The 25,838-nt window shown below is 46.2% G+C and overlaps 1 protein-coding gene across 1 annotated transcript in view; it reads left to right on the top strand.

The window, feature by feature from the left end:
* The first annotated feature begins 12,889 nt into the window (after positions 1-12,889).
* Positions 12,890-25,838, top strand: part of SUSD5 (sushi domain containing 5) — a 41,898-nt gene continuing 28,949 nt past the window's right edge. Inside the window, exons 1-2 of the mRNA XM_070391458.1 lie at positions 12,890-12,995; positions 19,296-19,473. Coding sequence (XP_070247559.1) covers positions 12,890-12,995; positions 19,296-19,473 — 284 coding nt within the window. The remainder of the gene's footprint in view (positions 12,996-19,295; positions 19,474-25,838) is intronic.

Below are 25,838 nucleotides of genomic sequence, written 5' to 3' on the forward strand. Positions count from 1 at the left end.
TTCTTTAGCACTTTAAGTTTGTTTGGGGGAGGGTGGAGGAGGGAGACAGAAGCTGAGAGGCCTTTGAGTTTTAGCAGTTTTACTATGATGTGCCTAAGTATGGCTTTCTTTGAATTTACCCTTCTTGGCTTTGTATGTCTTCTACTTATGGCTTGATATATTTTACCAATTGAGAAAAACTCTCAGCCATAATCCCTTCAAACTTTTTCTGTCCCATTCTTACTCTCCTTCCCTTCTAGCACTTAAACTACCATATGTTTGATCTTCACACATTCTCTATGTCTGTAATTTTCTTTTTTTATTTTATATCTTCTTCCTTTTGTCTCTTTATGCTTCATTTTAGATATTTTCTTTCAACATACACTCCAGCTCACTAAATCTCTCTTCAGTGATATTTAATCTGCTATTAAAAATACCCACTGGGGTTTTCATTTTTAGTTGCAGGCTTTACTTTTTTGAAATTTTTATAGTTCCTAGTTCTCTGCCAAATTTCGCAGGCTCTTATTTTATCTCCCTGAATATATTGAATAGAGTTAAAGTTTGTAACTGCTTTTGTTTTCCTTCTTTTTTCCTTCTTTTTGTCTTTTATATGCCTGTTTATTTTAAACTGTAGGCCAGGTATGTATTTGCCAAATTGTTTGTAATTTGTCTACAGAATGAGGTATTCTTCCTCTAGAGAAGTTTTTATTTATTTCTGGTAGGCACTTGACACAAATAATATGAGCTAACCTTCAGCCAAATTCAGTGACTAAAATTATTCAAAACTGAGCTGCAATTTTTGCAAGAACCTGCCTTTTTTTGGATACCCTTACTACACTGTGGTGCATTGAGATCCCTACACAAAGCAAAGGAACACCTCTTCTTGGTTGAACCATGTCCTTTTCCTGTTTCCTTAGCCTGACAAGGCTATCCAAAGAGTCTTCAGTTTCTCGTCCTCCCAACAATCCCTTCTATAATAAGTCAATTATCCCCCAAAAGAAAGGAGGTTTTAATCAATAGGATCATCTCTCTGAGCTCCTGCCCTTCCGTGGGTCCTAGCCTAACAATTGTACACTGTTATTAGCTGCTTGATGCCTTTAAGTAGATGTTATCAGATTTTGTACAGATTTGTAAATTGTTCTTATCCTCAGAAAGAGACTTACCTAAATTATTTCACCATTACCAGAAGTGAAAATTCCCTTAAACTTTTCTATTTATGTCCTATAGAGATACAGATATCATTAGCATAAATAAATAGGATATAGATATAGGTACTATATAGTATTGTCTAGAGTATATATTTTTTACATGAACACTATCATCACATATATTTTAGTAAATTTATTTGTTTTCTTAACAGTATGTCTTGAACTTCCTTATTCTTGTTTGAATAATACTCACTAAACTCATAATGATGGATATCCCGGGTAGGGTATATGTATGTGTTTGGTTCAGTTGGTAGTCAAAGGGTACTTTGGCTTTTATATAACATCTTGATTTTTTTATAAGGTGAATGAATTCATTTTGACTTCTATAGTTAAAAATTTGAAAAATAAGTAGACTTATACTGGTAGAAAGGGCATTTTGGAGTATAAACAGAAGACCTTTGGATAAGAGCATCATTTTGCCCAGCAACTTCTTTAGCATTTGGGGTTATTTTTAACATATTGTGTCTATAATAGCTTTTCCTCTGCATCATTTCAAAAGATCCTACTGCTCCATTTCCCCCCAATAGTTTGGTCAATATCACCACCTAATCAATCCATGCAGCACCCTCTGTTCACTGGTAGCAGAATATTTTGCTCCAAATACTGAGTCATTTTTTCCATCATTTTTCCCCTTTTGCTTCTGTAGGCACACATTGTGCATTTTTGTGGGACCTGGAGACGCTGAAGTTGAGAATTTGTTTATTTTTTCATATGAATGAAGATAAAGTTCCTTAAAAACCAAGTCCAAATAGCTACAGAGCGATCCTTTTATTTGCTCATTGACTCTTACACAGACTATTTGGCAGGGCCCTCTTAAAAGGCAGTAGACAGGAAAATATGCTGTCTTCTAATATAATGAAAAACAGTGGGCTTCTAATTATTCTCCCAAGGCTATTTCTATGCTTTTCAATAAATTAAAGCAAGCTTGGCCACCTTTTTATGGATTGCATAAAAAGTAAACAGGGACTGAGGCAGCAGATGGCGTGCCTAGCAATCCAAGATGCAGATAATGCAAGTCTTCCCAGAGTAGAGACGCCCTGCTACAGGGTTTAATTGGGCATTAATTCAATGTCTGAGTGTGGGGGCTCCTCAGGGGCTATATTCCTATACAGTGTCTCCCATGTGCTGTGGCTGCTCTCTCTTAACTCCAACCCGGCTTCATCTCTAGACTCTACTAGTCAACCTCCTCCAACCTGAATGTTCCTTGAGACTGCTTCTGAACTTCTTGTTTGCTCATCAGTTGTTTGTTGAATGAATGAAAGCTAAGCAATTTGTTCATGGTCACACTACTTCCAAATGGCAGAACCCACTTGTTTCTCTATTCAGCACTCTGATACTCACTGCAGGAAATAGAGGAGAAACACAAAATGCATCTCTCCCCTTTTCCCATTACCTATCTGAGTTCAAGTCCATTTTAGTTAAGTGCCTGGAAAATTGTCATGTGTATATTCCTATAGAAGTGTATGTATGTTATTTATAGATGACTTAACCTAATTGTTGATTTGCTAACCCAGCGTTGAGTGGTTTTACCTTCCAATACATAATATTAAAAAGAGAAAACATTTGCACATAGTTTGATATATATCTTCAGACAGTGAACTAAAGCTCCAAGTGAATAAAAAATATATTTAAAGTATATGAGTTGGTATGTTGAACAAAGAGGATACATGGATTGTGATCAAAGCACAAGCGTATAGTTCTTTTGAAAATTATTTAATGAGAATAATCGTCCCCAACTCCCAGTGGGTCCATGTTTTTTTCCACTTTAAGGTGTGGTCCTACTACCACTTAAATTTACAAATACAATTTGTTTCAGAAATTGGCACTAGACACTTAACTTTTGAAATACACAACGTTGCTTGGCAGTAAGTCATCTCCTCTCCACCTGTTTGGGCTCCCTTGTCCCTTGTGGATGCATCTTTGTTTTGGAATCCCTTGCAGCTCTTTGCTCAGTCCTTGGGCAGTTTCCATAAAACACTGTCCTCTTCCTGCTGAAGTCTCTTTGCCTTTCCAGATGGCCTTGTATGGCAGGACCAAGACAACCCCAGGATAACTCTCTTTCCAGCAGGACCCACATTTGTCCCATGCTCTGACAAATGTTGGGAGCATGGGACTGGAGACTCCAGCCTGGCCAACAAGAGACATTCCAAACACAGAAGACAACTATGAATGAGGAAAGGGGCCATTGGATCCAAACAGAATAATGGAAGTCTCCTTAGAAGTCATCTCTCTATTGCTGGGCTTTACTGAACAAGAAATGAAGGGCAAAATAATGATGAACCCAACAAGAGGTTGATGAGAGACCAAGAGTAGAATCCAGTTTTTTCATGGCCAGGTATACTGAGCCCTTCTATCACACTACTTTGCAAACTAAAAAATTTTGTTTTAATCCTCACCCAAGGATATTCTTCCATTGATTTTTAGGGAGAGTGGAAGGGAGGGTAAGGGAGGAGAGAGAGAGAGAGAGAGAAAGAGAAAGACTGATGTGAGAGAGATACATCGATTGTTTGTCTCCCACACATACCCCAACAGGGCTGGGGATCAAGCCTGCAACCAAGGAATGTGCCTTTGACGGGAATCGAACCCGGGACCCTTCAGTCTGCAGGCCGACGCTCAATCCCCTGAGCCAAACCAGCTAGGGCTCAAAGTAAAATTAAAAATATCTATGCCTTGTTACAGTTCAGTAAAAGCAAAATCAACATATGGACCAAGATGAGCTCTTTCAAGAGAGAATCTTAATATTAGACATGACAGAAGACAGGAGTATGCTTATCTCTCCTGCTGCTGTAAATTAGCCTGCCCTTTACTGGCCACCTACTCTGTGTCATGTACTCAGATAGAAGCTAGATACAAAATAAGAGGCAGCCCTTGCCCTCAAGTGGCTTACAGAGCAAGGCAATGTGCTAAGTACCCTGCATGTAGAAATTATTACGGACATCATTTTACCTGTAGAAAGTTTTCTGACTTACAAAGTAATTCCAACACCAAAAACCCTGTATGGTAGGTAGCACTATCATCTCCATTTTATTTTTTTTTTAATTTTTTATATTTTATTGATTTTTTACAGAGAAGAAGGGAGAGGGATAGAGAGTTAGAAACATCGATCAGCTGCCTCCTGCACACCCCCTAATGGGGATGTGCCTGCAACCAAGGTACATGCCCTTGACTGGAATCGAACCCGGGACCCTTCAATCTGCAGGCCGAGGCTCTATCCATTGAGCCAACCCAGTTAGGGCTCATCTCCATTTTATAGGTAAAGAAACTGAGGCCTGGAGTTGTAAAGTGATGTGTTCACGGTTCCATAGACATTAAGTTGCAAAAATCAGATGTGAACTCAGTTCTTGACCCCTTTGCAGAGCTGTCCCTCTCAGTGGCATTTGCATCTCCATAAGGATCAAAGTCTTCAGTGAAAGCTGCAGGATTCAAACTGGAGGAGATGAGGTATTTGGGAGATGGGAGCACTGGGGTCCTGCCAGGGTCCCCCAAAACAAGCACAGAAGCAACCCGCGGATAACACCCACGGGGAAATAAGTCGTATCCTGGGGGGTAGACCTGCAGCCCCAGTCCTTGGCTGCCCTGAAATGCCTTCCTGCCAAGTCCAAAGCCTGTCTTTCTTCGTGGCCAGAACTTCGGAATTGCTTTCTGAGGGCTCATTCCTACTTTTCATTAGATTAGGTGCAAACACTCTGAGTAAACAAAAGTTCCTTACCATTGGCAGGCCGCTGCTAACTCCTACACCCTGGATGGTTTTCTTTTAGTTAATAATTCAATTGCAAAAAAGGAGAGGGCCTTGGCAGGGACTTGGCTCCAGCTGCAAATCAACTGCAGACCCCAGAGGAACTTGAAAGAACTACCAGCGCCCACAATGGCTCTTCAGTGCGGCCTATGTTTACTCAGGACCCAGCCCACAACCTCCACAGCCCCGAAGGCAGCCTGCAAGTAAATGCTACATTGTGCAGTGATTTTTCAGTTATGTGGCCTCAGGCTGGTGGCAGATGATTTGTGAGACGGCTTCAGATCCATCAGGTTTGAAATCCTACGTTGGCTGGTGTATGTTGCTTTTGAGGCTCATTTATTCCTCCTTCCATTCACCGAAGCTCACTGTGGGTGCTAGGCACTGTACTAGCTACCAGAGACAGAAAAGCACAAAAGGACATGGCCGCTGCCCTGAAAAGAAGATGCTGAGACCCACGTGACCCCTAGGCAAGTTCCTTATTTGACTGAGAGCAATACCATGATCCTTCGCATGCTCTCTCCTTGGGGTCCTTTGATGGGTTAAGCCAACAGATCAGGGGTTAATTTTCTATTAATTCATCAAACATAGGTTGAGAACCTACTATGAACCAGGCACTTCTCAAGACCCAGAGATAAAAAAATACATATATATAGAAAAGTCAGGATCTCCATCAACGACATTCAGACTAGAGGGAGAGTCAGATCTGTAGAACTATAGTTCCTAAGATACCTGTTCAGGGTACAGTGAAAGCACAAAGAGGAGAGTGGAGAGATTGGACTAAATCATAAAGAAGACCTCACAGAGAAGATGGTGCTAGTATTGAGGCAAGAAAGATGAGTATGTGTTCAGCCAGATGGACTCTGGGAAGTGGAGTGTCTGCAACACCATGGAAAATACCTCACTCGTTCACTTGCCAGACATTCATTGAGGACCTGTGATGTGCCAGGCACTGAATAGTGGCTGAGGAAGACACTGGGGCTACAGTGACAGTAAGACCCTGCTCCTGCTCCTATAGAAAAGATAGACCCATAAATAAATGATCATAATACAGTGCCCTAAGCTGTAGAGTCACAAGGGGTTCAAGAGGTTACTTATGGGTTCTTTCTCACACGTGGACACAGAATGTCAGCATAAGATTCTGCCTTTCTAGAATTTAAACCTAACTTAATGGGAAGAAATGCTTCCAGGGTATCTAACAGGCAGCATGCTGTGAAAGTAAGAGTAGAGACTTTAGCATCATATACAGGTGGGTTCAAATCCCACTTTGGCCGTACAAACTGTGTGACCTTGGGCAATTTGCAGAACCTACACAGAAAAAAAGTGCCATTTCTCGACAGACCCTGCGTCCCCTGTCCCCAACTGCAGTTGGGGTTTCCTAATCGGAGGGAGGACTGAAAGGAGTTTTGGGGGTAAAATGGGACTTTTGGGGGGTGAAATAGGCAGGTTTAGGTAATTTTAAAAAATGAAGGGGTCCGTGGAAAAAACACAGGGCTACAGAGCTGCAAAAGGGTACATTTTCCATTAGACAAGGGAGCTGGGAGAGGCAGAAGTTACATTTCCATAAGATAAGGGAGCTGGGAGTAGCAAAAGGTACATATCTATAATAATAAAAGCATAATACGCTAATTAGACCGGACAGCCGAATCACCTTCTGGATGTCTTACGGACGACCTTCCAGACAAAGCCGGGGCTGCGAGAGCCAAGGCAAGCCGCCGCTGCTGTGAGGGCCACAGCTGTGAGAGCCAAACCCCTTGCACGAATTTCGTGCATTGGGCCTCCAGTTTACAGAATAAAGGGAAGGAGGAAGAAAGCCCAGAGGGAATAGGAGAACCATGAGGGAGGAGAGCCTCAGGTGTCCCAAGTGAGGTTGACCTTTGAGCTCAGGAGTTGCTATAGTGACCAAATCAGAAGGGGAGGTGACCAATCAGAGGGGATATCAAGGCACAAAGATCTGCAGCCTTTATAAACCGTGGGACACTTTCCCCCTCCCCAGTGGGAACCTGTGCTGTGAAATTCTTTCCCCCTCCCCACGTGGGAGTCTGTACTTGTTCTTCAATAAATTTCCACCTTTACTATTTATATAAAAAAAGTGCCATTTCTCATCTGCAAGCTGACTATAGAGTTGTTGTAAGGATTACAAATAAAAATATAGATTTAAAGCTCCTTGTTATCATAGGTGATCAATAGAAGGTAATTACTTCTTAGTGGACATATAACATTGTGAAGTAAATTTCCAGTTCCAAAGTAATATGTTAAGTTTATTTAGGACAATCACTATCCATTACTTCACTGTTAAATAACTATGATCAATATTAAGGCATCTGACTCTATGTGCCCAGAAGTCTGGACATAATATGATATGAATGGGGCCAGCTAGGCTAACTAAATTTGGAAATCTTTATTGATTATACCAAGACATTCTACTTAATCATCCAGGCCAATAGAATATTCTGTCAGATTTTAAACAGGAAAGTGGGACCATACAGACTGGTCTATGGATTATCTAGGGATTTGGGCACAGACAGACATTATTTTAAATGCATGAACTCTGAAATAACTTAACCAAAGCAAAATCTTTTGAATACAAATAATGGGATTTTCAGGTATAGTCTAAGCTCACTCCATATGCCATTTACAAATGTAATCGCCCTAGACTGTTCATGAGTGGTGTGTTTGTATGTGATGATGGGAAGCTAGGGAAGAAGGAGAACTGAAAAGGGGGTGAACTTGGAGGTGGGAGAAAGTTGAGAAGATATGGAGAGCCCTAGCCAGTTTGACTCAATGGATAGAGCATCAGCCTTCGGACTGAAAGGTCCTGGGTTCAATTTCAGTCAAAGGCACATGCCCGGGTTGCAGTCTCAGTCCCCAGTGCGGGGCATGCAGGAGGCAGCCAATAAATGATTCTCTTTCATCACTGTTTCTATCTCTCTCTTCCTCTCCCTTCCTTTCGGAAATCAATAAAATATATATATATTTTTTTAAATTTTTTTTTTAAAAAGGAGAAGAGGCGGAGAGGAGAGAACAAAAGAAGATGACCATGGAAAATGGCAGAGGGCCAAAAGGACTGTTAAGAATAGGTAAGTGTAATACAGTAGCTCCTCCTGATCCTTGGGGGATACGTTTCAAGACGTCCAGTGGATGCCTGAAACCGTGGACAGTACCAAACCCTATGCATATTATATTTTGTCCTATACATATACACCTTTTCACTTAAAGGAAGGACTTTATGGCTTCTTTTTGGCATATCCAACTTGCCAGCATCACGACTCTGCTGTTTGGGGGCCATTATTAGGTAAAATACGGGTTACTTGAACACAGCACTGCAACACTACCATAGTATTGATAACTGAGAGAGCTCCTAAGTGATTCACGGGAGCGTCGTGTGTACAGGATGAATACACTGGACAAAGGGATGATTCAAATCCAGGGCAGGATGAGGATGGAGCAGTACAGTGCAAGATTTCATCATGCTACTCAGAATGATGCGAAATTTAAAACTTACGAATTGTTGCCGAAACCGGTTTGGCTCAGTGGATAGAGCGTCGGCCTGTGGACTGAGGGGTCCCGGGTTCGATTCCAGTCAAGGGCATGTACCTGGGTTGCGGGCACATCCCCAGTGGGAGATGTGCAGGAGGCGGCTGAGGCGGCTGATCGATGTTTCTCTCTCATCGATGTTTCTGGCTCTCTATCTCTCTCCCTTCCTCTTTGTAAAAAATCAATAAAATATATTTTAAAAAAAATAAATAAAACTTACGAATTGTTTATTGCTGGAATTTTCAATGTGATATTTTCATTACAGTTGACCATGGGTAACTGAAACCATGGAACTAGAGACCGTGGATAAGTGGGGGGGGAACTGCTGTGTTCCGTCTTAAGTTGTTTGCATTTATGCAAAAAAAAACCAAACCCACAAAAAACACACCTCACCGCTTTCCTTTGCTAAAAGATTGTTTCCTCAGTAAAAGCCTTAAATGAACAGAGTTTTGGTTTAAAAACATGTTTTTAAGGTTCTCCAACTTGAATTCCACATTTGAGTGGTCACCGGGGGCAGAAGTAAAGGGAGAATCAGAAATGGGGGCAGGAATTTGAAACTCAAATAGGTCAGAAATTTTCAGAGACCTTTGGATGGACTTTGGACTTTTCACAGAATGCTGTGGCTTTGTTATATTAACATTTGTTAAGTAGAGACACAAAAGAATGGAAGGGAAAGCCAAATAGAGGAATTTATTCCTCTCAGGTTCCTGGAGGAGGTACCTGGTATGCTTCGAGGGGTCACGGGGGAGGTCAAGGCAGGGTGCAGGCAGAGAGGCCATTCCCGGGTGTTATTTCCTTCTCCCCTCGTTTCTACCTCTTTGTCTTCCTGCTTTATTTTCTGGGACATATGCTCAATTTTATCTTCCAATTCATCAATTGAGGTTGTTTTTTTTTTATTTCTGATCTCATATTTTCCATTTCAATATATATTTTTTTACTCTGAATATTCCTCTTTTATTTTGGCCCACCACCTTATTCTATTTTTTTTTTTTGCTTTTTATTTATTTATTTTTTTTGGTTGCCCTTGACCGGAATCGAACCTGGGACCCTTCAGTCTACAGGCCGACGCTCTATCCACTGAGCCAAACCGGTTAGGGCCTATATTTTTTAATGCAGTATCTTCTCTGTCCTCCGAGGGCAGTGGGGTTATTGTGTTGAAGTTTTCTTGCCCCTGCATCGTCTCTGTCTCTTTTAGGTGGCTCTTATTTCCGGTTTCTCTAGTTGGGTCTCTATCACATCATAGGTTTTCTTCACATAACTGGTTATTGTCTGCACTTGCGTGACACCTACTACACAAGGAGCCATTTGAGTCACGGCATATCTCCACTGTCTATTTAGACGGTTACCTAACTTATCTGGTATTTAGGCATCCATGCCTCAGAAATCCACAGACTAGAGATTGGTTTGCCACAAGCAACCCTAGACAACCAGGTACGTTCTTCTAAAAGCATTCCAAGGACAAGTCTGTTGGCAAATACCATTAGTTTGTGTGCTAAGAGTCCTGTCATTCACGTGTTTAAAAAATGGATTTGGCTGGTCACCTTCTTTCTTTCCTGGTGTGTCTCCCAAGTAATAAAAGAGAATGAATTATGAACCTATTGCTTAACCCATTACTTCACGGTGTTCACCGTATGCTGGGACCTCTCATCTTAAAACAGCAAGAACTCTACGGGGTTGGTATTATGATCCCCATTTAACAAACAAGGATGTGGGGCTCAGCTCTTAAATTGTTTTCCCAAGGTCGCGACATCTGGTAAAATCAGAAGGGCCTCAATGGCTAACCTCAAGAGCTTCTCCCCATTGTGCTCCCACCAAACAATCCCTCTTAGCATGGGGACCAGGCACAGTTTCTGTGTGTGTGTGTGTGTGTGTGTGTGTGTGTGTGTGTGTGTGTGTTTGTTCTGAGTAAAAGGGCTCCAGTTCCCCACCACCCTGAGGAATTATTCAAACAAGACAATCACATCCTCCCAAGGGAACCAGAGTTCACCTGGCTTTCTTATTACTGCAAAGCCTATATTCCATAGCCCCCAGCAGGCCCCTCTCTTCCCAAGTGCAACCCCTGCATGGCCCTGCATAGCACGCAGAGTCCTCCTCCCCTAGGCTCTGAGTGTGTGCGGCTATTAAACTGCCATTGGTCTCATCTCTCCAGTGTTGGGTGCCATGTATTCAGGCATCCTGACAACCCTGGGAGAGGCAATAAGAAAATCAGAGGAAGATTCCAGGAGACCCAGCCTGTGAAAAGTATGTCGACAGCAGGTGCAGCTCCCCGGATGAGTCAGTCAGCAGCTCTTGCAGCTGCCTTCTGGCCCCTCCCCTCCATTCTCAGCAATAACCAGGCTTTAAAAGGTCCCCTGCCACCCAGACACAGAAGTCCCATCCCTTAGGTCACCAGCTGGCTGTTGGAAGAGAGGTGTCCAAGTAAATTCATTTACGCTCATGTGACACTCTAGAGCAGTGTTTCTCAACCTTCCTCATGCCGCGACCCTTTAATACAGTTCCTCATGTTGTGATGACCCCCAACCATAAAATTATTTTCGTTGCTACTTCATAACTGTAATTTTGCTACTGTTATGAATCGTAATGTAAATATCTGATATGCAGCCCTAACCGGTTTGGCTCAGTGGATAGAGCGTCAGCCTGCGGATTGAAAGGTCCCAGGTTCGATTCCGGCCAAGGGCATGTACCTTGGTTGCGGGCACATCCCCAGTGGGGGGTGTGCAAGAGGCAGCTGATCGATGCTTCTCTCCCATCGATGTTTCTAACTCTCTATCCCTCTCCCTTCCTCTCTGCAAAAAATCAATAAAATATATTTTTAAAAAAAGGTTTAAAAAATCTGATATGCAGCATGTATTTTCATTATTACAAATTGAACATAATTAAAGCATAGTGGTTAATCACAAAAACAATATGTAACTATATATGTGTTTTCCGATGGTCTTAGGCGACCCCTGTGAAAGGGTCATTTGACCCTCAAAGGGGTCGCGACCCACAGGTTGAGAACCGCTGCTCTAGAGTATTTGTATTTAACACTAGAGTATTTATATTTTTAAAAGCAAATTCTTATTTTACAAAGGAATGAATCACTGGCACTAGCCTTGTAGTTGACATTGGGGAGGAAGGAGGAGAGGAGACAGCGTTCTGCGCACTTCAAAAATTATGTGAGCTGAGAACGACACCTGCAGTAAATCAGATGTGGGTTCAAATCTCCCTTCTTACCTTAGAAAGGAAGTAGATAATTTCCCAATGTCTGCATCCTTCATCATTCTCATGTGGACAATCACCTGCTCCTTTTAGCACCGATCACTTGTCCGGTCTGTCTTATTTAAGTGAGAGCACTGTTAGGGCGGATTGTAGCCCCACTGGGGTCTAGCTCTGGGGCAAGCTCGCTGTGGGCACTCAGCAGATATCTGTATACACTGTAGCTTGCCCCCGGTGTCCCAGTTATAACCGCCCCGAGCTTGGTCACTCTACCTCGGAAGAATGCATCCCCTCACCCAACCGTGCTGATGCTGTGAGACGGAGGATGGAGTCAATTCCTGGCAGGGATTCCTGCGGCAGAATTCGGCAGAACACTTGTTTAGAATGGAGTTTCCCGGCCCAGACAGACAGAACCGAACTTCGCCCCCCCCACCCCCCTGTTTCTAGGTCAAGCAGCCCCGGTGTGGGATGAGGGGTGAAGGTGCCAGCCCCACCCGCGCTCCTGGTGTTGGGGGGTAAGTTACCCGGTACCTGGAAAGGTCAGAAGGAAGCGTCCCTCCCGAGGATGCCCCTATGGGAGCGACTCTCAAGCTATGCTTTTAGGGAAGAGCCTCGCTATTCCTTCCGTGCGTCTCGCTCCTTAGAGTGAGGTTGGCAAGTCTGATTCTTCTTTTTCAAAAGAACGTCCCTCCCCTACAGGACGCCGGCTGGGAAGTGAGCAGGCAGAGGATCAGGGGGCAGGGGACGGAGTGAGGCATCCCTTTCCTAACGGTCCTCGGGAGGAGCTCGGCCTCTGGGACTGCGTCACCCTCCCGTCGAGGGTCCCCCCTGCCGGGCGACTCTGCTCAACACGCCCGCCCGCGCCCGCGCCCTCCGCCCCGGCGGCGCCCTGGGAGCTAGCTGTCCGGCGCAGCCCCTTTTGGCATCGAGGCCTCCAGGTGCCCAGCACGGAGGCGGAGCCCGCTACAGCCGCCTCCCCGGCGCCGCGGACAGGACCCCCGGGAGCTCGTGGCCCCAACCCTGAGGCTCCGGCGGCTTCCCCAGCCTCCCGGGCTGTCCGCGCTCCTCCCTCTCCGCGCGCCGGGCGCGAAGCCTGAGACGCGAGCAGAGCGCAGCGCGCGGAGTCGAGTGGCGCTCGCCGGGCGGTGGCCCAAGCACCCCCGATCGCAGGCAGCCCCGATCGCAGGCAGCCCCGAGCCCAGGCAGCCGGCGCCCGCACCGAGCCCGCCCGCCCATGGACGCCCAGACCATGGCCGCCCAGGGACCCGGCCCCCGCGCCCGGCTCTGGACGGCGGCGCTGCTCCTGCTGGGTCTGCCGCGCCTCTCCGTGAGGGCGGATGGTGAGTGTCCGGGAGGCGGCGGGGTCCGGGGTGGCGCGTGGGGTTTGGGAAAGCGAAGCTCGCTGGGTTGCCCATCCCGACGAGCCCCGGAAAACCTGAAGCCTGGGAGAGAGCGAGGTGAGCGGCGTCCCGCGACCCTGCATCCTCTCCCGGGCCACCGAGTCTCAGCTCGCCCAGACGCCTCCCTTGAGCTCCCAAATCCTTCCATCGCATATCGGAGAAAGCCAGGGCATTGGTCCTGCAGTCCCGCCACGAGCTTTCCCACGATCTGCATGAAAGGTCTTTAACATGAAATCAAGTCTGGAGTGCCCTAGACCCCTCCTCTGCAGAGAGGTAATTTTCCACGGGGATTAAATGTGCTTCCTGAGGGAAGGCCAGTGATTTTAGCTTGGTCCAGGAAGACCCGAAAGATGAGTGGGAATCAACGAGGCAAAGGGGAGAGAAGAGTGGCCTGGGGTAGAGGGGACAGCACGTGCAAAGGCCCTGTGCTGCGAGTGGCAGGGAAAATGGGATAAATGATGGAGTGGCTGGAACCAGACTGCCAGGTGAGGATGTCATTGGACAAGAGGCTCCATATAAGTAAGGACCAGATTACTGCAGGTCCTGAAAACTGGCCCACCTTTTCTTGTTTTTGTTTTTTGTTTGTTTGTTTTCTGAACGGAATTGAGCTTTCAGTAGTTCCCTTAAATCAGCAGATCACAGCCTTATTATCACTTCAGTTTCAAAAGCTAATTCAACCGTATTTTAATTTTGGAACAAAACCCTGTTGATTTGGGGCAGGAAGATCCGAAAAAAAAAGAAGCTACGAAGGGTTTCTAGTAAGCCCAAGCTTGAGACAAATTAGACTGATGCAGGAGAAAAATCTGTGGCTTATTTAGGATGCCGTTGCATATGTTTCAGTGTCATTGCTGTTTAGCAAACAGTGTTGGGTGAAACTAGATGACAAAAAGAAGCATGGTGTTTAGGGAAGAGGAAAGCAAGAAAAACCTCCCGACATTTTTGTGGAGTTTTTGGTGCTCTTGGTCCCAAGTTCGAACTTGAAGAACTCTTTGCTCATAATTGAGAATTGAATGTCTTTTTTCTCCATGTCTTCAGAGAAAGGGTTAGGAAACATTTTTAACTTCAAAGGCTCCTGGTGATCACTGTCAATTTTTAATTGAGATATAATTTGTGTAAAACTATCATTTTAAAAGGTACACTTCAGTGGTTTTTAGAATATTCATTCTGTTGTGCAGCCATCACCACTATCTAATTCCTAAAAATTAATTTCATTTAAAAAATTCCCATATCTATTAGCAGTCAATCCATTGTTGAATTTTGTATTTTTTTCCTTTTGCCTGACATTGAGTCATGAAAATTAAGCTGATTTTAAAGAATCCAAGTGGAATAAATTGGAGATAGTGTTAACTTTTGAACAATGTACCCATTTTAATACTGTTTAAAGAAATATTTCTGCAATCTACAAGGCTTTAGAGTTTCACCCCATTATAACTGCTTAAGTGCCATGCTAGATGGATATGGATCAATATTTTGTGTCTATCTGGCTGGAACTGGGTCACAGAAAATGGGAGGCAGAAATATCATTGGACTAGGACAGTGGTCGGCAAACTCGTTAGTCACCAGAGCCAAATATCAACAGTACAACGATTGAAATTTCTTTTGAGAGCCAAATTTTTTAAACTTAAACTATATAGGTAGGTACACTGTTATTAACTTAATTAGGGTACTCCTAAGGCTTAGGAAGAGCCACACTCAAGGGGCCAAAGAGCCTAATGTGGCTCGCGAGCCGCAGTTTGCCGACCACGGGACTAGGAGACAGTAAGAACAGCATCCAAGCATGCTTCCTTGTTACCATTTGCCAGAAATGCCTGTTTCTCTCTCATTCTATCTTTCCTTCTCCCCTCTTCCCTAGTGGGAGGTTATAGGCACGCTTCCTTTCAAGAAACTCCATTTGCTGAGCTCCAACTTTTATAGTAGAGCCATTGAAGAATTATAACCTACATTATGAAAGGATTCTTTTCTTTACTAAATATATGCTTAACTACCACCACTTTCCACATTTAATTTGTGTTCAACAGTAATGAAAGGAGGGCGAAGAAATGTTCTTCTAAACTGTGATGCATTACAGACATTCGAAGAGAGAGCATTGGACTTATCAAAAACGCTATGGACTATTAAAACATGGACTTATTAAAAAAATAAGTCAATGAGGTAAATTCAAATGAAAAACATTTAATTTATATATGCATCTCATACACAAAAGAGACCTACCACTGTGCTTCTAAAGTACTTTTGAAACTGAAAAATCTTCATATGAACTGAATGCAAATGACTGTATTTGCGTAATGATTATAGGAAAAGATTCATAATTCAACAGGTAATTTATTGAGTATCTACTATATGCTAAGTATTGTCCTTGCTGTTGAGGATAGAATGGTGAGGAGAAACAGGTTCTTGCTATCAGGGAACATCAAATCCAATGGAAGAGAGAGGCATTAAGCAAATAATTATATGAATGAAATGTGACATTGTGACTTTTTAAAGGTTTTTAAGTATAATAATATTACCAAAACTGTACTAACATATCACAAAAGTTGTAGGAAATATTTTAAGACTGCAAATAACAGGATGACTTTTATTACATTCTAGAATATTTCCCCCCCAATCTGGCTCTATTTTTGTTCATCAGTTTATGTTGTTCAATATAGTCTACAAATGAGTGAGATCATATGATATTTATCTTTCTCCAACTTATTTCGCTTAGCATGATGCTTTTAAAGTCTAGTTTGTTGGATATGAGTATTGCTACTCCAGCTTTTTTTTTCTTTTCCATTTGCATGGAAAATTTTTTTCCATTCCTTCACTTTCATCCTGTGTGTGTTCTTTGTTTTGAGGTGGGTCTCTTGTAGATAGCATTTAGTTGGGTCCTGTTTTTGTATCCATTCAGCTACCCTACACCTTTTGATTGGAGCATTTAATCCATTTACATTTAGGGTTATTATTGAGAAGTACATATTTATAGCCATTTTAATTCTGTATGGCTAGATTTCTCTCTGTTTCTTCTTCTCAGCAATCCCTGACAGCAATCCCTTTAGCATTTCTTGTAATGCTGGCTTGGTGGTGATGAACTCCTTTTAGCCTGTTTTTTTTTTTTGTCTGGGAAGCTCTTTATTTGACTCTCTATTTTGAATGATAGCTGTGCTGGATATAGTAATCTTGGTCTCAGATCCCTGCTTTCCATTACCTTGAGTACTTCATGCCATTCCCTTCTGGCCTGTAGAGTTTCTGATGAGAAATCAGGTGTGAGCCTTATGAGAGCTCCTTTGTAGGTAAGTTTTCTTTTCTCTTGCTGCCTTTAAAATTCTATCTTTAATTTTTTGGCATTTTAATTATGATGTGTTTGGGCGTGGGTCTGTTTGGGTTCCTCTTGTTTGGGGTTCTCTGTGCCTCCTGAACTTGTGTGACTTATTCCTTTACCAGGTTAGGGAAGTTTTCTACCATTATTTCTTCAAACACCTTCTCTATTCCTTTCTCCCTTTCTGCCTCTTCTGGCACACTTACCATTCTAATATTGCTACGTTTCACATTGTCCCACAGTTCCCTTAAGCTGTCCTCCTGTTTTTTAATTGTTCTTTCTTTTTTGGTTCTCTAATTGAGTGATATTTTCAACCCTGTCTTCTAATTCACTGATTCGATCTTCAGCTTCCCCTAATCTGCTGTGTATTCCTTCCAATGTGTTATGTCATTCTTTATCTCGGACTGTTCTTTTTTCATAGTTACTATATCTTTTTTCATACTGTTAAGCATTTTTAACATCATTACTCTGAACTCTGTTTCAGATAAATTTCTTATCTCTGCTTCATTTATCTCTTCTTCTGGAGAATTCACTCGTTCTTTCATTTGGGAGTCATTTCTTTGTTTCCTCATTTTGGTTGTCTGTTTGGGTTTGTGACTATGTTTTAGGTAGATCCTAAAATCTCTAGTGTACCTCTCTATCTCTAGTGCAGAACAGTGTTAAATGCTGTTTCTGACTAATTGGATCAGGCAAGGACTCAAAGCCTTCAGAGACCGCCTCTGTCTACAGACTGATAGGATACCGACTTGAATTGCCCCCAGGCAATCATCCTCAGTTGTGGTGAGAATTTTTTCAAAAGGGTGGGGCAGTTGCTTCTGCCTGGAGGCTGTTTCTTTTAATCTCTTAAGTGGCCTCAGGGCAAGGTATTTTCCAATTAGGTATGTCGACTGTCTTCCCCCCAGGCAAGGCAGATGTGTATGTGGGAAAGATGTCCTCTGCTGTGTGAGGGAATGACTCAGCCCAGGAAACCTGGGGTGTCTGCCTTCTGAGCTCTATCCCCTGAGTCCCCAGTCCTGGGTTCTGCTCTCACAGCTCTAGTCCACTTCACCCTCCCTCTGACAGAGCACAAGGAGGGTGGCTCCACAGGGAATTTATGTGCATTGGCCCTTTAAGAGGGTGCCCAAACTTTCAGCTGCCACTCCCTGGCAGACAGCACCCCACCGCTTTTCACAGCTAGAGGTTATGTAGGTACCCTCCTCAGTTTGGTGCTCTCTGCTGGAGAGCCCAGCTTCGGGATTATATCACACAGTTCTCAGTGGCACACCCTCCCACACAGTTGAGATATCTCTCCGGACTTCAGTTGCCATCTGTGGGTGCTCAGCCAGCCTTTTCGCGCCTCCGCCCCTCCTACCAGTCTCAATGCATTCTCCACCTTCGGTCCTTGGGTATCAGGGTTCTCTCCTGTGAGTTTTCCATTGATTATTCAGGAAGCCTTTCCTTATTTCAGTTGTAATTCCAGCTTGTTCCTGGGAGCATGTCCGTGCAGCATCCTCCTACTCCCACATTGTGATTTTGATACATAAGATTAAAGGACAGAGGTACTATGAGAGCACATCCTAGGAGATTTTGACTTGGTGTGGGAGAATCTGAAAGATGAGTATGTATAACTAGTCAAGGAGAGGGAAGAAAGAGTGTCTGAGTAGGGAATAGCAAAGAAACTGAGTGGCAGAGAAAATGGGACATGTGATAGAGACAGGGTCAGACAGAAAGGGAGCAACCTGTTATGTATGCGGTCACCCCAGGGCTGGGGTGGGCAAAAGAAGGCAAAGCTGAAGCCCGAATCAGTGCCTTAGACACCAAGTAACCCAACTCAGGGAAACGGGGCACTGAGCTTTGCCACGTGGTTTTTTTAAAACAACCTTTTTTAAAAAGAATATTTGGCCCTAACCCAGTGATGGCGAACCTTTTGAGCTTGGCGTGTCAGCATTTTGAAAAACCCTGCCGAAACCGGTTTGGCTCAGTGGATAGAGCGTCGGCTTGCAGACTGAAAGGTCCCAGGTTCGATTCCGGTCAAGGGCATGTACCTGGGTTGCGGGCACATCCCCAGTAGGAGGTGTGCAGGAGGCAGCTGATCGATGTTTCTCTCTCATCGATGTTTCTAACTCTCTATCTCTCTCCCTTCCTCTCAGTAAAAAATCAATAAAATATATTTAAAAAAAAAAAAAAAGAAAAACCCTAGCTTAACTCTGGTGCTGTGGTCACATATAGAAATTTTTTTATATCTGCAACCATAGTAAAACAAAGACTTATATTTTTGATATTTATTTTATATATTTAAATGCCATTTAACAAAGAAAAATCAACCAAAAAAATGAGTTCGCGTGTCACCTCTGACACGCATGTTATAGGTTCGCCAGCACTGCCCTAACCGGTTTGGCTCAGTGGATAGAGCGTCGGCCTACAGACTCAAGGGTCCCAGGTTTGATTCTGGTCAAGGGCATGTACCTTGGTTGTGGGCACATCCCCAGTAGGAGGTGTGCAGGAGGCAGCTGATGGATGTTTCTCTCTCATCGATGTTTCTAACTCTCTATCCCTCTCCCTTCCTCTCTGTAAAAAATCAATAAAATATATTAAAAAATAATAATAATAAAATAAAAAGAATATTTGAAGGGCTTATCCAGAAAAACATGCCAGAGCAGATGGTTCTATTATTATTATTATTATTATTATTATTATTATTGACAGTATTACAGATGTCCCCCATTTCCACCCCCTTGGGCCTCCTCCACCCTTTTTAAAAAAGAAGAGGGAAAAATGGGTTAAAACACCAGTGTGATTGTCAACGCCTAGTCCCAGGGATGCGTGCCATGGGGTAGTTGCTGCAGCTGGGTCTTGGGGCAAGTAGAAAACTACAGTTGTAGCAGGTGTCTGCTAGAGAGTGAGTGTGCTGAGCTTACATTCCATGGGTCCCCGATCAGCCTGTGCTCGTGCTTGTCCCCACACAGGGAAGCTCTTCGTGCTGGAGTCTCAGAACGGCTCTCAGGAGCTGGACCTGGAGGCGGCTCGGCTTTCCTGCAAGAGCAGGGGTGCTCACCTGGTGTCTGCGGAGGAGCTGCGGAGGGTGGTGCAGGACTGCACCTCCGCGGTGTGCGCCACGGGCTGGCTGGCAGACGGCACCCTGGGGTAAGTCAGATGAGCCGGGCTAGCTGTCCATCCAACTCATCCGGCTGCCCCACCAGGGCTCCTATGGGGGCTAAATAATTGTTTTAATGAGGTGTCAGAATAGGCAAAATGCAGTGGGCAGTGGCTTCCAGGGCATTCTTGTTTTGAATTCTCATATAAAAAAAAATTTTTTTTCCCTGCAGTTCTATCAGTTTATTCCCCCTGACTTGGTTATTTTGAATTTCCTTATTAAATTACAAAAATAATAATGCTTGTAAAAAATTTTCAAATAATACAGGTATGTATAAAGTACAAAGTGAGTTTGTCTCTTCTTCCCCACCTCGGAGGTAACTGTCTGGTATATGTTCTTTATCTGTTCTTCTCTGTGGATATGCATCTGCACACATAGGGATAGGAAGATGGTCTGGAGTGTGAAAATATGGCCACGGATTCTTTCACGTTGCTTCCATTGAGAAGTGGGGTCTGTGTCTTCTCCCTTTGAATCATGCCCAGCGGAGTATTGCCAGGAGCAATAGAATACAGCAGGCGTGATCCTATGTGATGATCTGAGATCAAGTCTGGATTTCTGAGGACTCTCACTTTTGAGAGGCCATGTAAGAAGTCTGTCCTGAGATGCTGCCAGGAAGCCCAGCCCAGATGCCCCAAAGCGGTTCTTTCACCAATAGCCCCAACCAATGTCCTGGCCAGCAGCCACCACTAACTGCCGGAAATGTGAGGGAAGGTGCCAGGTGATTCCAGCCCTCAACTGCGGAGTTGTCACCAGCCTATGAGTCTCCCCAGCTCAGGTTCTTAGACATTATGGAGCGGAGACAAGCCATCTCATTGTGCCCTGTCTGAGTTCCTGACCCGTGGAGTCCTGTGGAGAAGTCATTCCTGTGGTCAGCTAGGAGAAAACATCCCATTAATGCTGCTAACTGCTTCTTTAGACTGAGAGAAGGCAGGAGGCCGTTCCACTGAGAAATGGGCTCCAAGAGCAAGACAATGACCCCGAAGATGTCTGGCTGGCAGATGGCCACAGAAAACACACACGGCCGTGCTGACTCACATCTCCATGTGCTACATGTGAAGCAGCAATTGAGCAGAGAGGACACGTGAGGTCTCATCCATAACTTGTCCGTGGATCTGAAACTGTGACTCTCTCTGCCTTATATGTTTACATCCAGATTCCTAAATACACAAAGTATGTCCTGTGCATGCATTTTTCCATTATGTCGTCAAGTGTGGGTATTTCTCATAATTCTGTCACCATCATGGCATCAGATAACTAGGGTATTCAGCGATTCTGAAGAGCCCGCTCAGAGCCAGGCTTAGGTCTCCCGGGCATTACAGGTCAGGACTGAGTCATTGGAAAGGTCCATTCTCCCTGGGTTTGCTGTAAAGTGTTAACACATCTTGGAGGGTCTCTACATTGCTACGATGATAATTCTTTTTTTTTTTTTTTAAATATATTTTATTGATTTTTTACAGAGAGGAAGGGAGAGAGATAGAGAGTTAGAAACATCGATGAGAGAGACATCAATCAGCTGCCTCCTGCACATCTCCTACCGGGGATGTGCCCGCAACCCAGGTACATGCCCTTGACCGGAATAGAACCTGGGACCTTTCAGTCCGCAAGCCGACGCTCTATCCACTGAGCCAAACCAGTTTCGGCACGATGATAATTCTTTATAAAGCACTCATACTTAACTTGATATATTTACTTCATAACATATTAAAAATAGGTTTTCCATTTTAATGTTACTGGAACCAAGAAGTATCTAACCATTAGTATGTACATTTCACTGTGGGTTTTTCAGTCACAGCCTTCCCCCTTCCCTACCAAAAACCAATTGTTCAATGCACAGTGCATCCTGCAATTGGTGGCATAGTAGACAGATAATAAATGGGATCTGTGTCTCCATGAATTTATTTTAAGTATATACATAAATCCAGAGAAAGAGGTCTAGAGAATACAAAATTTGGGACCACTTGTCTCCTCGGTGATGTTGCAGATTCTAATGAAGGGTGGCTGAAAAGCTGGTTAGCAATTTCAATAGCCTTGTAGGACTAGGAGGACAGAGATTTGAATTCAGGTTTTGTGCAGGTGGGGGCCTAGGGAGTCCTTTGCTTTGGGTTGGAACATTGCAAAGGCTGTAGGAGTAAACTGCAAGAAGCACACAGGTCCTCAGAGGAGCTGCAGCATAGCTTTAAATCCTTGTAACTTAATCCATGAATTTGGGTTAAGATGATACTGGAGTCCCAGTGCCCTGGGTAGCTAGCAGAACTGATTTTAAAAATCATTTCTAGCCGAAACCAGTTTGGCTCAGTGGATGGAGCGTCGGCCTGCGGACTCAAGGGTCCCAGGTTTGATTCCGGTCAAGGGCATGTGCCTGGGTTGCGGGCACATCCCCAGTGGGAGATGTGCAGGAGGCAGCTGATTGATGTTTCTCTCTCATCGATGTTTCTGACTCTCTATCTCTCTCCCTTCGTCTCTGTAAAAAATCAATAAAAATAAAAAAAATAATTAAAAAAATAAAATAAAATAAAAATCATTTCTAGAGGGAGAAAACATTATCGTAGGCAGTTGATTTCCACAAATAATTTTAGCAAGCATAAGGTTTGTCACACAATATAAAATAACCAGTCTCATGAGAAGCTAAGCCAACAAGAACAAAAATAGCCAGTAGAAAATCTAGGTATTAGCAGTGGTAGATGCACTCTTTAAAATAACTCTTTAGAGGGTTCAGAGATACAGAGCCAAGAAAGGTAATTTTGGCAGAAGACTGAAAACTATAAAAATAACCAAATGGAAAACCTAGAATGAAAAATATAATCACTGAAATTAAGAATGTAATAGATGGTTCTAACAGCTGATTAAAAAGAGCCAAAGAGATATTTGAACCAAGATGGCGGCGTAGGGAGCGGACCTGTGTGTGCTGCTCTCTCACAGCATCATTGAAACTATCAACTATGAAGTAAACAACCGCCACTCAGAACCATGGGGAAGTTGGCCCAGTGGGAGATCTACAACTGGAGGAAAAGAAAGAAGCGCAGTGAGACTGAGTGGGAGCTACGGAGGCACCAAAACCAGAGGTACGCAGTCACACGCCACGCGGGCTGCAAATGGATTCTCGGTTTTTTACGAACCCTCGAATCCTCTGGGCTTGCTCGGGGCGGGTCTCTGAGGCCCCAGATCCCACAGGGAGAGGCGGCCACGGCCTTGCAGTGGTCGGAGAGCGAGGGAAGCTCTGATACGCGGCTGCTCGCCGGCACCGAGGGACAAGAAGTCCTGGTGTCCCGGAGAGGCGAGAGGCGCGGAGACGCCGCCATCGCTATTTCATCCATGCTGGTGACTCCCGGTGACCCCGCCCTACCCTCAGGGCTGTGCCAGAGGCACAAGAGGGAATGACTGTGCTTTTACAAACTCTCAAATCCACTGAGCTGGTTCGGGCGGGTCTCTGAGGCCCCAGGCCCCAAGGCGAGAGACGGCACGGCCTTCCAGCGGTCAGGAAGCGAGGGAGGCTCTGGCGCTCGGCTGCTCGCCGGCACTGGGGGACGCAAAGTCCTGGTGTCCTGGATAGGCAAGGGGCCACTGAGTCTCCGCCCCGGCGACTCCCTGTGATCCCGCCCTACGCAATTTACATTCCCATCTGGGCTGCGCCTTCTTCTGCAAACTTTCAAATCCACTGAGCTGGTTCAGGCGGGATCATGAAGCACCAGACCCTACGGGGAGAGGCAGCACGGCCTTGCAGCCATCAGAAAGCGAGGGAGACTCTGTTGCACAGCTGCTCGCCGGCACTGGGGGACACAAAGCCCTGGCAGAGAGTCAAGGGGCCGCGGAGACTCAGCCAGTGCTATTTGCTCCGCCATGGCGACTCCCTGAGACTCAGCCCTAATCAATTTACATCCCCATCCAAGCTGTGCCAGGTGCACAAAAAGACCCACCTGCGCTTTTGCAGCCTATCCCAACAAATTGCAGACTTCAACTGCTCGCAGCCATGAGAGACACACTCAAGAAGCAGACCCAGGAGAACCAGGATGGCGGCATAAGGAAGAGACCTGTGCGTGCTACCTCGCACAACAACATCGAAACTACCAAATATCAGACAAACACCTATCATACAGAACCATGGGAAACTTGGCCCAGTGGAAGCTCTACAACTGGAAGGAGAGAAAGAACATTGAGACTGAGTAGGATGTGACACCAAGTACAGAGCCCAACCCAACAAACTGCAGATTTCAACTCCTCGCATAGAAAGAAGCGCATAGAGACTGAGTAGGATGTGCTGAAGCACCAAGTACAGAGCCCATCCCAGCAGGCTGCAGATTTCAGCTCCTTGCATCTGGGAGGGACACAATCGGGGGGCAGAGTCGGGTCCGGGGCCGGCCAGGGCTGGGCTTGACTCGGCCGGCACTGTGGAACTGCTGTACCAGCAAGCGCACAAACATGCCCACTGGTCCCAGTCTCTGGTGGGGCGCTGCGGGACAGCAGACAGGCAGTCTGTGCACTTGGTGGAGGGCAGGAGCGCTGGATGTGCAACCACCAGGAACGCCTGGAGATTTTGTCTAGTGGGGAGCCGCCGGCAGGGGACAGAAGGCCAAACTTCCTGTTTCCCCGGTAAGGCTGGGATGGCCCCGGTGAGGTTGAAACGGTCCCGGTGTGGTAGGGACGACCCCGGTCAGGTCGAAACGGCCCCGGTGTGGTAGGGACAACCCCGGTGAGGTTGAAACGGCCCCCGTGAGGTAGGGACGACCCCAGTCAGGTCGAAACGGCCCCGGTGTGGTAGGGACGACCCCGGTGAGGTTGAAACAGCCCCTGTGAGGTAGGGACGACCCCAGTCAGGTCGAAACGGCCCCGGCGTGGTAGGGACAACCCCAGTCAGGTTGAAACGGCCCCCGTGAGGTAGGGACGACCCCGGTGAGGTTGAAACAGCCCCCGTGAGGTAGGGACGACCCCAGTCAGGTCGAAACGGCCCCGGCGTGGTAGGGACAACCCCGGTCAGGTTGAAACAGCCCCGGTGTGGTAGGGACAACCCTGGTGAGGTTGAAACAGCCCCCGTGAGGTAGGGACGACCCCAGTCAGGTCGAAACGGCCCCGGTGTGGTAGGGACGACCCCGGTGAGGTTGAAACAGCCCCCGTGAGGTAGGGACGACCCCAGTCAGGTCGAAACGGCCCCGGCGTGGTAGGGACAACCCCGGTCAGGTTGAAACGGCCCCCGTGAGGTAGGGACGACCCCGGTGAGGTTGAAACAGCCCCCGTGAGGTAGGGACGACCCCAGTCAGGTCGAAACGGCCCCGGCGTGGTAGGGACAACTCCGGTCAGGTTGAAACAGCCCCGGTGTGGTAGGGACAACCCCGGTGAGGTTGAAACGGCCCCCGTGAGGTAGGGACGACCCCGGTGAGGTTGAAACAGCCCCCGTGAGGTAGGGACGACCCCAGTCAGGTCGAAACGGCCCCGGTGTGGTAGGGACGACCCCGGTGAGGTTGAAACAGCCCCCGTGAGGTAGGGACGACCCCAGTCAGGTCGAAACGGCCCCGGTGTGGTAGGGACGACCTCGGTGAGGTTGAAACAGCCCCCGTGAGGTAGGGACGACCCCAGTCAGGTCGAAACGGCCCCGGCGTGGTAGGGACAACCCCGGTGAGGTTGAAACAGCCCCCGTGAGGTAGGGACGACCCCAGTCAGGTCGAAACGGCCCCGGTGTGGTAGGGACGACCCCGGTGAGGTTGAAACGGCCCCGGTGTGGTAGGGACAACCCCGGTGAGGTTGAAACGGCCCCCGTGAGGTAGGGACGACCCCAGTCAGGTCGAAACGGCCCCGGCGTGGTAGGGACAACCCCGGTCAGGTTGAAACGGCCCCCGTGAGGTAGGGACGACCCCGGTGAGGTTGAAACAGCCCCCGTGAGGTAGGGACGACCCCAGTCAGGTCGAAACGGCCCCGGTGTGGTAGGGACGACCCCGGTGAGGTTGAAACAGCCCCCGTGAGGTAGGGACGACCCCAGTCAGGTCGAAACGGCCCCGGTGTGGTAGGGACGACCTCGGTGAGGTTGAAACAGCCCCCGTGAGGTAGGGACGACCCCAGTCAGGTCGAAACGGCCCCGGCGTGGTAGGGACAACCCCGGTGAGGTTGAAACAGCCCCCGTGAGGTAGGGACGACCCCAGTCAGGTCGAAACGGCCCCGGTGTGGTAGGGACGACCCCGGTGAGGTTGAAACGGCCCCGGTGTGGTAGGGACAACCCCGGTGAGGTTGAAACGGCCCCCGTGAGGTAGGGACGACCCCAGTCAGGTCGAAACGGCCCCGGCGTGGTAGGGACAACCCCGGTCAGGTTGAAACGGCCCCCGTGAGGTAGGGACGACCCCGGTGAGGTTGAAACAGCCCCCGTGAGGTA

This window comes from Myotis yumanensis, unplaced genomic scaffold (assembly GCF_028538775.1).
Source record: "Myotis yumanensis isolate MYYU_CA2020_CCGP unplaced genomic scaffold, mMyoYum1.0.hap1 SCAF_14, whole genome shotgun sequence".
Classification (NCBI taxonomy): Eukaryota; Metazoa; Chordata; class Mammalia; order Chiroptera; family Vespertilionidae; genus Myotis; species Myotis yumanensis.